We start from the raw sequence: 12,148 nt of genomic DNA, 5'->3' as shown, positions 1-12,148 counted from the left end.
TTATTTCATTTTTATTTAGAAATTGCTTGTGGAAAATTCCATCTTGGATGTGTGTGATTCCTGGCTGTCACTTGTGGACGGCCTATAGGTGGAGGGGACTGGTAATTGGACGATGATGTTGAGATACAGAGTCAGGTTTCTGGGACCTGACTCCTTTCCTCCTGGAGGTATGGGTGGGTCATGAATTAGAGCTTGAAAGTTCAAGGGCGCTGAGATGACATCGTTTTTGGTGAAATGAGGAAAGGACCCACAACCGTTTAGAGGTTGGTGTGAGTGATGGACAGCACGGGAAAGCACGGTCCCTTGGCAAAGTCATACGGGGTTGGAGAGGGCGTGAGGACAGAGTTCTTCACGTCCTCCACTTCCAAGAGCCTTTAATTTAAACTTCTTAAATGAAAATGCTTGCCAGAGAGTCCAGACTTCAAGGTATAATCTTGAAGCTAACCTTGAACATCCTAAATCTGTTAAGATAAGGGGGAGAGAGGCAATGGACGGGTTCTGATGACAAAGAAGGAATCAAATGAGTTGTTGGGTCAGAGCTCAGTTCAATATAGAGAATTCTGAGGGAAGAGAGTGACAAAGAGAAAAAAAAAATTGCAGCAAAAGAGCCTTGATAAATTGAAAAATAAAGGCTGGGGGAAGCAAAAGCAGGGTCTTCAGCCTGGAGAGATACGTGAGCTAGTCGAAACAAGCTGAATAACAAGCGAGAACGTCTGCTGCAGAAGAGCCTGCTGCTGGGAAACCTGCATCTGGTCAGCTCGTCCCACAATGCATTCCATATGGATTAAATCTTGCTGGCTTGACACTAACTTCCAGATCAAAGGACATTTCTCAAAATATCCTTTCTTTCAAGCTGATGCTTGATGAATAAACAGAGCAGGCAAGGAGTCCACAGGCCGATTTGATAGCACATTGTCCGAACACAGAAACCCATTTCCTCCCGAGGCTGTCAAGGCCAAGAGGCACAGACCAACCTCAGGGAAGGCGAAGAACAGAGCTCATGCCAGCACCGCTCATGGCCGTGATAAGATCAGACAGTGCGCACACAGTCTGGCCCTATTCCTGCGGCTCTGCAGATGTGTCTGCTCCAGCTGCCGCAGAGGAAAGAGGAAAGCAGCAGCTGTGGGAACAATGCTCTCTTTGGGCAGCCAAGAGGAAGGAGTGGACCCCAGGCATCGGTTCAGACCACAACCACCCCTCTTATCTCAAAACCCTGCATCCTCAACATGCTCACTTCTGAGATGTGGAGGACCAGGACCATTTCTTTTCAAAGTCAGCTGGTCAAGAAAGAATGTACTGTCGATTTCTGGCATGATTCCCAAGGGCATGGAATTTAAAAGAGGGGATTAACACTTTTAATGAATACATTCTTCATGCCAGGTCTCGAGCTCAGCGCCTTACAATCATAATCTCATTGAATCCTCGTCACAAGCTTGCGAGGCAGTTAATATTATGCCCCTTTTATGGATGAAGCAACCCTGGGAAGACCAGAACGGTCTTAGGTCAGAGGGTAGTAGAGTCTGCGGGACTCCAAATGTCAGGGTTTTTCCGTGTCTTGATGTCACGCTGGGACAGAGGGCAAAGGCACACTCCAGCCGACTAACGGGGGAGACAGAGAAGGCAGGCCGATTCCTGAGCCTTCTTGGGGCTGCTGTGATGTCCACACGGGCTTGCGAAGTCTCTGGAAGCCTGACCCAGGAGAATGCCGCGCTACGAACCTGTACCGCCAGCCCAAGTGTTGCCGCCCACATGCGGCATGTTGTCTGGGTCCTCCTCGCCGTGTTTGGGGGAACTCACGTCTTCACCGCTCTCTCTGTTGATTGTTATCTAAAAATGAAGAAATAAGACATTATCATTCTCCGTGACCAACACCAGGAGCTGCAGGACAGAAAGAATTGTTTCCCCCGAAGTCCCTAAGGTATGGCGTAACCTCAGGCCACAGGACACAACAGATGCTGTTAACGTCTGGCAAAAGTTTCACCGGATTTTACAACCATTTAGTTGGGAAGGAGACAAGTTTAATTTTAAAAAATATTCTTTAAAGAAAAGGTGCTGGACTGGGTTACAGCTTCAGAATTCTTCTAGCGCAGAGTATGCCTTGAGCATTTACATAAAGAACAAGACCCACCGGAAGCAGGGGAAATGGATCTCTCCAGAGACTGACTGAGAGAGCTCTCAATGGTTTAAAAGGATCACTGCCCAGCTGGTCCAGCCAAGTCACAGCAGATATACGTTTACCTATTTAATTTTCCAAGAAATCCCATTCCTCAGAGAAATGCCACTTTATATAAAATATGTGGAAAAGAAAAACAGAAAATGTATCTTTGTGTGCTTCAGTGATATATGTTATACACACCGACACTGAAAACTGCTTATTTCCTGGACCCACTCTGATTTTATTACGGTATTTATAGCTCTCCTAGTTCATCTCGATTTTGAAACTGGATTTACTATTCCTGCAAATCCAACAGAATACGCAGCACTAGCTTTCCTCTTAGAGAGCCTGTGGCTCATTCATTGGTCCTTAATTTAATTCGGCACAGATTCACCAAAAGGACTGATAACCACGCAGGAATTCCATCCTAGCAGTCAGCTCAGTAGATATTACTCCACAGTGAAAAGAACTTGAAGCAGCCATATATCCATGTGCTCTATGAGCCTGCTCCCAACTATAATGATTTTCAAGGCAGACCAGATCCAACATTTATTTATTTGTTCAAATAACACTTAACGGGAAATGCATTGGCAAGACTTCATTTGAACTACCACGGGGCCAACGAAAGCCATGGAGGATTGGTCACTGCCCTCAAATTGCTTACAGTGGAACAGGAGAGCCTGCAAATAGACCTGTAGCATGATGCCAGGTCAGTCTTGAGAGCTGACCCAATCCTTGTTAGTAACTGGACTTTTCATTCTGGAGGTTAGAATTAACGAAGATAGGTAGATAATTTAAGGCCTTTGCAAATAAAATGGCTATTAAGAACGCATTCAACTTAACTTCCATGGTCTTATGTCCGGACTAGTTCATTTCAAATGTTATGACATCATAAAGAGATTTTAATTAACCAGATCTTTCTACCCTTAGCTTTGGCATCATTAACAGAGTTTTTGCCATAACTTCAGCATACTTTAAAATTTTGCAGCCGGGACATGACAATTGATATGAATTCCACACATATAATCATGCTCGAAAAAATGGGTGAAAATAATTTTTTTCTTCTTTTTAAAAATTAAACTATGCAGCATAGCTAGCAACATTTAGAGAACAAATATGCATTTAAAATACTGTCCCCCAAACTTGCCACCACTTTCCAGCTTTTCTAGAGGCAGTGTAAGAGATAATCAGTAAATTAAAATAAGTATACTGACTATGCGAATTCTAGACCAGCGCTAACCAAGAAAATTTTCTGTGTTGATGGAAATATATATAACTGAGATGTCTAACATGGTCGCTTTTAGCCCAATGTGGCTATTGAGCACTCGAGGATGTGATTTTTAAGTCTTACTTAATTAGCTAAAATTCAAGTTTAAATTACATGTAGCCAGCAGGTATCTCATCAGACAGCACAGCACAAGGACAAGCTTGCCTCAGCCCGGGAGATAATGTTTGGTTATCTTAGCGGTATCTTACAGATGTTTCCCGTGAGAAATGAGAAAAACAAGAAACATTTCAAAATTGCGATAGAGTTTTATTCTGTTGTCATTTTAAGAAATCTATAGAAAAGTTATGACTACAGTCTAACTGATTTTTTTTAAACAAACATATGGAACTTACATATGGAAATACGTTTATTATAATAAGATGGTAAGCTTATTTTTCGTACATAAAGACACATTTATTACAATAATGCTGCTCAAAACACTTCTGGACTGTTTCTGGAAGGATCTGCGGAATCCACAGCAGATTCTATTTGAATATCTTTAATGGTGGCCATTTTGTATTCTTTAAAAATAGATTTGATTTTTAATAAATAGCTAAAGGATACTTGGAGCCGATTTCTGGTATGAACTATTTGCTAATTTGCTTTGTACCGTTTGGAAAGTCAATTAACTTCTCTGGGCCTCAACCTTCTCATCAGAAACTAAGTGGGTTCAACTAAATAATTTCTTCCATTCCACCTACCATTGACATGCTCTAGCTGATTCAATGATTCAAAATGTGGTAAATAAGGGATGTTAGTCAAAACCAGGCGCAATTATACAATAATGAGACTAGTTTGCTTTATAAGAGTTGAGATACTTCTACAAGCCAATTCTTAAAGATGAAGTTCCAAAAATGGTCTGGGCAATGACAGCATTATTGGAATAACTGTTCTGAACACCTTTCCTCACTTTAGGGTATGTGTGTGTGTATACTATTTATTAAAAATAAATAGAAGAATGGATAAACAACAAGGTCCTACTGTATAGCACAAAGAACTATATTCAATATCCTGAGATAAACCATAATGGAAAAGAATATAAAAAACAATGTATATATATGTATAAATGAGACACTTTGCTATACAGCAGAAATTAACACATTGTAAATCAATAAAAAATAAATAAATGAATAAACAAATAAATAAATAAATAAAAGAACCTCAGAAGAGGTATAGAAAGCAAAGTCCTATGTGTCTAGTAACTTTACTTTCATCAAAAATCAATCTCCTTCAGACATTTCACAATTCAGTTATTCTGCTGTAAGAGAATAGCCTTTTAAGAAGTACTAAAAATGACGGCACAAGGCAAAAGAAAAAGCCTGTCAAATAGCCCCCCTCAGCTACCTCCAAAATCACACTCTTAAAATTGCAAAGACACCTCTAATGGGCCTTCAGGGAGACAGAAAATTCGCTATGAACTTTCTGGGCAGAAAGGAACTGGTGTGCTCTTTGCCACCTGTGTGTCTTCCAGGCCACCTGCTGGGGAATGGCGTGGCTCACAACAAGTCAGCCCCACACCAACCCCGAATGGGAGTCTAGACATGTTCCAAAATTGACAAATGCTTGACAAAAACAATCATCGGCCCAAACCTGATTTATTCCACAGAAATACTTAAAAGTGAGGCATTTGGGGAGTTTATCTAATTCTGTGTCATTTTATGAATGCCATTATACTCACACGAGTCTATTTCTCTAGGTGGATGGGAGGAACTCACCTGACAAGCGGTTTCCAAAGCATTTTAGGGAGTCTCTTACGTGAACTGACAATGACTCATAAAAGTTACAAGGCAGGAAGTCTAGGAAAGTCCAACGCAGGACAGAAACTAGAACAGATACTAGGGAAGGCCTATTATTTGAGGAAGCTTGTTTCCTAGGGACAGAGGATGCTATAGAGCCTCTGGCCATTCAAGTTGATAAACTGCTGAATTCTTTGAAGGATGTGTTTTGGAAGGACTTGGAATGCATTTCCTTCGAGGGTTGGTTTCATCTAGAAAGAGCTCAAGTGAGTCAATCCCGTTACTGAAATAGACTTTAATGTATTCACTTAAACGGATCAAAATTTTTCCCAAACCACAAAGTATTGTGGACTCTTACCAACTGTTGATGCAAATGGATACACGTGCTAAGGCCTTTGACGTGTTTCTCACTCACAGCTGACACAACCTACTTCCTTTTAGATAAGCGTGCTATAATCATAAGAACTGTTATCCTCTTTCAGATGAATCAAAATGGAAAAAACATGGAGCTTGTAAATTATAACTCATAAAAATGTCCCAGAGTAAAGCAACCCAAAGCCAGAGCAGGGAAGGGACATGACTCATGAAAGCCCTTCTAGGCAAGGCCCATATATTTCAGGCTCCTCCTCAAACTCATGATTTTTAAAAACCATCAGTAAAATGACATAAATAGCCAGAATACAATCTTGGAGGGAAAGTTACTTCTTGGAGGACTGACTGGACAACACAGCTTATTCTTATTTTCCAGCTGGAGACTAGGTGTGGCACAGCAGATGCTTCTAGCTGCCTCCCCAACGTCCACTCCCTCTTTCTCCCTTTTAAACAGAAGTCAGATGCACCACGGTTAGCTGGGATGAAGCCCGGCCACCCCATTCCCCTCTGCCACTGATTGATCTAGGGGAAGGTAGGCGACCCGAGATGTAAGAAAATCAGGAGGTTTCCGGGGAAGATTTTCCTCTCATGTCAAGAGCTCTTTCATTGCCCTGGATGGACCGCCCTCCCCTCCCCTGCAACATACATGCGCTTGCTGCCTTGGCACACGGCGTGAGAATGTGATGCTTAGTGCTGTGGTCTCCATCTGGTGACCATGTGGCAATGAGAAGAAGGTGGCAGAGGGGAGGATGGAGGAGGCTATGTCCCTGATGACACCGCTGAGCTGCTGAACCAGCCACGGAGTCACTTGCTTCTGGTCTTCTACATCAGCAAATAAGAAATGTCCTTAGTTTAAGGTACTGTGAGTTGGGTTTTCTGCTACTTGGGGTCTACTGCATGCAAACTAATTGATTCATTCATTACAGGATGAATGAGAGGCAGCAGCCACGGTCTTGATCTTTGGAGGATGTCCTACTTCCAGAAGATGTGCTTTAAATTTTCTGACATCGAAAACTGTCATAATAATATCAGTACAGTTGCCTACAATTGATGATTAGCAGGCAATTCAATGCATTCACTCATTCATTTTCTTATTCAAACATTTCTGTGTATGTTTATGGCACATTTACTACTCACTGAGATAACGGAGATAACAAGAAACAGGATCTTTGCTTCCAGGAGGATGTTTTATAAAGTGGAATAAAGTCACAGCACAGGGTAATACAGACCATAATAAGGTACTGAATACATCTGCCTAAAAGATTATTGTCTGAGATTATTCTTATTCTACACTAGAAAGTTAGAAATTTCTATCATAGATACAATGAAAGTCACATAACATGACCCTAGGAATGATGGTCTTTCATATGAAGACAGCTTGTTAAAAAACAAAACAAAACAAAAAACCTTACCCAGTTTTCATAAACAACATGCAGCTTCTACAACGATAACGCATGACAAAAGTACCATTGTCCATAGGCAGTTTCTACGTGTCCCAATTTCAATCTCTGGCAAAGCCATCAAGTATGTAATTTATCTCCAGTTTTTCCCTGGCTGGTGGCAACATTCGCTTTCAAATATTCAATGACTTCCTGCCCTCTTTAATCCCTCCTAGTTCTTAAAAAGCAGGGGATGGGGCTTCCCTGGTGGCGCAGTGGTTGGGAGTCCACCTGCCAATGCAGGGGACACGGGTTTGTGACCTGGTCCGGGAGGATCCCACATGCCGCAGAGCGGCTGCGCCCATGAGCCATGGCCGCTGAGCCTGTGCGTCTGGAGCCTGTGCTCCGCAACGGGAGAGGCCATAACAGTGAGAGGCCCGCGTACCGCAAAAAAAAAAAGAAAGCAGGGGATGATCCGATTTTCGATCATTAATATTAAACAATTATGCTGTAGCTGATATTCATTTGCACTAAATAATTAACCCAAAGGGCATTCACACTGTAAGTGCCCTTGATTGGGAAATAAAGTCCTCTTTCCTTTGTCTGAGGTGGGGGACAGGGTAGTGGGTTGGCGGGGGGGCACGCTAGGCCTGTTCCCTGGCCCTGAAAACAAATGCTTATGAGGCGATTGTGGTGTTACAGGTGAGAGGCAGAAGGGACGGTCTGTGGCTTGTCCCAGAGCAGCTCTTGCTCTGATGGAGTGGGTGGAGCCTCTGGTTCAGAAAGGAATCCTGTTCTTTCTCACAGGCTTCTTCAAGTCGACCAGCAGCCCTCCCTCCTGACTTAGGGGACCTTTTGCCCACCTCCCCAGACTCAACCTAATTCTGTCTACTCTCCCCCTTTCTGCGTGAACACTCCTAGAGACGATGCATACTTTGTTTTCTGGTACAAGTGATGTGCTTGGTAAATAATTTAAAATATTTGAAACCGTGACCGCAAACACCCTCCTTCTTCTATCTGATGTGATGTTCTGGAATACAACCCTATGTGCATCCTATGTTATTTCTCTATCCGTGTTTATAGTTTCTTTTTTTTTTTTTTTTTTGCGGTACGCGGGCCTCTCACTGTTGTGGCCTCTCCCGTTGCGGAGCACAGGCTCCGGACGCGCAGGCTCAGCGGCCACGGCTCACGGGCCCAGCCACTCCACGGCATGTGGGATCTTCCCAGACCGGGGCACGAACCCGTGTCCCCTGCATCAGCAGGCGGACTCTCAACCGCTGCGCCACCAGGGAAGCCCATACTTGGCAGTTTTTAAAACTATTGTGTTTCCCCTGTCAACAGAATTCTCTGAGGTGCTAAGTGTAGCTAGGAAAAGGAAGCGTGGGTAGAAAAGCCATCCTACCACTAGGGTGGGGAGAAGCGAAAGGGGGTTTTAATAAGACCCAGGTTCTAAAAATTCTTGAAAGCACTGAGTACAACTCCATGCAAACACATTTAGCGTGGAGGAATTCTTTTCTGAAAATAGGAATGCTAACTGAATCAGTGCTGGACAAGTTATCATAGCGTCCTCCTCATGGAGAGGTATTTCCATCATCAAACACTGGCAAATGGTTTTCTGTTTTGTTTATGCTAAAGTCAGGTTATGTCACCAGCCATCATTTCTTCCAGCTATTCTTCATACCATTGCTGGTTCATCATCTCAGACTCTAAATGTTTATGAAGTCATTGTCTACTGATGTTTACCCTGAGTTTCCTCAACCATTTCCTCAAGGCACATGGAGTTCTTGTAAAACCTGTGTTTTCACATCGAGCGAGACAGTCTTCCTTTGCTTCCAGGAGGCCCAGCATTCTCCCACACTTTTTTTCCCCAATTTTTATTGGAGTATAGTGGATTTACAATATTGTGTTAGTTTCACGTGTACAGCAAAGTGAAACAGTTACACATAAACATATATCCATTCCTTTTTTTGTTTTTGATTCTTTTCCCATATTAGCCATGATAGAGTATTGAGTAGAGTTCCCTGCACTATACGGCAGGTTCTTATTAGTTATCTATTTCATATATAGTAGTGTGTATATGTCAATCCCAATCTCTCCATTTATCCCTCCCCCCGTTATCCCCTGGTCTCCCACACTTTTTGACAACCATGATGAGTCAAAACTATTAACCAGAATACAAAACACTGGCATAAAGAGAGGCCGTAGAGAAATAAGCCATATGCACTGCACATACACAGAGCTCAGGAGAATGTGGTATGTCAGTCACCGGTTGAGAGCAATTATGGTTCTGTTCTAAGCTCACTGGGTGAGGGACCCTTCCAGGCTGCTGAACTAGCTCAAATGGACTGAGAGTGTAAAACGCCACTTAGCGTGTGGGCAACATACATACACTGAATAGCTGGAATGTATGCATTTATTGTACGCATGCATGCACATACATTTTTAAAGAAGATATTTCTTTAAGTGATAAAAATCAGTGCTACGGGCTGTGCACTGGAAAATGTGGCCACATATATAAAGTGGCATCAGTTCTATACTGTGAGGGCAGGACTGGGTCTTATTCTTCGTATCAGCTTTAGCACCTGGTCTTTGCGTATCGCAGAAGCTCAGTAAATGTGTGGTGAATAAGTGAACGGCTGCACGACAGGCACTGCCTCTGTGGCCATTCCAAAGCTGCAGAATGGCTCCAGCGGGGTATATGTCACCAAGAGTATATGGAAGCCTGATAACTGCTCTCCTGGAACCGAAGGAGGCAAACTGGAAAGCAGGACATTTGGGAGAGGAGAAAAGAATACCATTGGGTTTTGCTTTGCAAGATATTCTTTTAATTTTAGATTGTGAAGGCTCTTTGTGAGCAACAAACTTAGAACACTAAATACCAGAGGGTAAAGCTTTTTAATGAAATGTAGGCCATAGATATGACACAAATTATGTTATGTATCGTTGATATTGAGCTACATGGTAATTAGACACAAACGATTCCTAGAATGATTGTAATTGGTGAGGGGTTTATATAATCAAACATAAGTGAGTTTGTCATTTTTCTCTTTTGTGTGAGTTCTCCAGTTTCTTCGACAGTGTGACTCTGCCTGTTTCCTGTTTACACCCTGGAACTCACACTCCTTACAGGACGGAGCCCCGGCTGCCCTCCCAGCGAGTTCCCTCCGCATTTTGTCTCGCGTGGCTCGCCCCCTCTCCCTGGGCCCCAACCCCACTCGTCTCGCTCTGTGCCCCCATCTGAGGACTCCAGATGTGAAGCTGTGTATGTGTGGCCGTGACCTGGCCACCTGGCAATGAAACGGGTCATCGGAGGGAAGAGGAGAGAACGTAAGACAAAGTACAGAGACCCTAAATTAACCTGGGGCCCTGGGGCTGAACTGGGGTGAGCGAGTGGCAGCCAGACGTCCCCTGCGTCCTCCCAGTGTCTGTGCTGACTTCTGTGGTGTGACTCTAATGCTGTATGACACTTAGGAATGTTTTCACCCTGTCCCCTTCCACTGACATCACGTACCCCAGTTGCTAACACAGTGTAGTGTTCTAGTTGTGCAGCCGAGCACGGTAGCTTCTCAGAACCCTGGTTTTAAGAGACACGCTTTATATCCCACTTCCGACTTATTTTGACTCCTTAATGTCATTGTTAGGGATGAGTAAGTTTAATGTAGATAGAGAATGAGATCAGGCATCTGTAAGAGACAGATTTTAAATGAAAGAAAGCGCCTGAGAGGAATTAAGTAGTGTTTCAGAGGAGGGTGGTACGCAGCAGACTGAGGACTGGCCTGCCGGCTGAAGCTGGATTTCAGCCCGGTGTGGCCCCTCCCTTGCTGTGTGAGGCTGAGCAAATCATTCAACCTTTCTGGGCCTTAGTTTTACTCATTTTCAAAGTGGAAAACCAGACTAAGTTCTTTCTATTCTAAATTCTTTACACAGGGATCCTTATCTACATTTACTTTGATCCTAGTTTATAGGAAATACGAGCTGTCATGGAAATCAATTTGAGTAAAATAAAAGAGAAGTGTAAAGAATATTTTGATATAATCATGTAAAAGTTTGGTTTTTCTTCAAATTGATTCACTAAGACTAAACTTAAAAAAATTTTTTTGGAGAGGCAGCTCGATGTCACGGAAAAAAGCATTTTACGGGAAATTAGAAGACTGGCTTTTGATCTTAGTTCTGGTACTAACTGGTGAAATGGTTTTGGCCAAAGTTACTTATCTCCTCTTAGCTTTCTTTACCCGAAAATCAAGGGGCATGACTGGCAAAAATGGAATTTAAGTACACTACATGATTCTTCTGGTTAATACTCATCACAATACGAACGCTGGTTTAACCAAAATCCCAGTACAAATTTATTGAGAGGATGTGTAAATCATATAGCGGGGGTAGGGAGATGTTAACTGTGTATCATACAGTAGGGATGGGAAAGTGAAAGTGAGCTAAATCTTTTATATATATATATATAGAAGTATAGTTGATTTACAATGTTGTGTTAGTTTCTGGGGGCAAGTATCAGGGAAAGCTTCCTGGAAGAGGCAATGCCCAAGAAGAATCTTGAAGGAAGAGAAAGAGGTGGGCAGTCCATGTGGCTGGGGATTTCAGGCAGAAGGAACAGCAGGAGGGGTGCTGAGCTGGAGACAAGGGGATTAGGTGATAGCTGACACGGAGAGACCTTCGTCTGTGCTCAAACAGCTCTTGCTACAGCACCCCGTACAATCTACCTGCATAAAGGCATATTCATTGAGGTTTATGAAACGCCTCATCCCTTAACCCACCCATTCTGCCAAGTCAAAGTAGAATTAGCTAATCAGAGCACACTGAGGTTTATGTGGAAACCCCAATAACCAAAGGAGAAGTTAGGGGTCATCACTCCTAAACTTATTCTCCCTTATTGAAGAACATCAGGGAGAAATGCATCGATCACTGTGGTATCAGTTCACCAGTAATCAGCAGGTACATTTAAAAAACCAACCTACCTGCCTACCTCCCTACCTATCTACCTCAGTCTTTAGATAAACACTTAGAATTTTTATCATGTGAAATTCCTCCTAACTTCTTACTCTTCCTCATAATCAGGCCGTGCTGTAATGGTCCACGCTGCAGCTGTTGTTGTGTGTTTGCCTCTCTCTTTTTAAAGATAATCTCAGTTTTTTAAATATAATTTAATTAATTTTGGATATAATTTAATTGTACCAATCCTAGGAACGCAGAGAAGCAGTACGGAGCATGCCAGCAGCCTGGAAAC

General features: G+C 42.9%; 1 protein-coding gene across 4 annotated transcripts in view; it reads right to left on the bottom strand.

Annotated features, from left to right (window-relative positions):
• The window catches only part of VWA8 (von Willebrand factor A domain containing 8), a 364,937-nt gene that overhangs the window by 48,216 nt on the left and 304,573 nt on the right, over nucleotides 1-12,148 (bottom strand). For all 4 annotated transcript variants that reach the window (XR_012327693.1, XR_012327692.1, XM_019936488.3 and 1 more), the window contains exon 38: nucleotides 1,719-1,827. Coding sequence is in view for 2 of the 4 variants with exons in the window: in XM_019936488.3 (XP_019792047.2) it covers nucleotides 1,719-1,827 (109 nt within the window). In the remaining 2 variants the exon portion in view is untranslated. The remainder of the gene's footprint in view (nucleotides 1-1,718; nucleotides 1,828-12,148) is intronic.

This window comes from Tursiops truncatus, chromosome 18, assembly GCF_011762595.2.
Source record: "Tursiops truncatus isolate mTurTru1 chromosome 18, mTurTru1.mat.Y, whole genome shotgun sequence".
Lineage (NCBI taxonomy): Eukaryota > Metazoa > Chordata > Mammalia > Artiodactyla > Delphinidae > Tursiops > Tursiops truncatus.
This window is presented reverse-complemented; position numbering and strand designations above follow the sequence as displayed.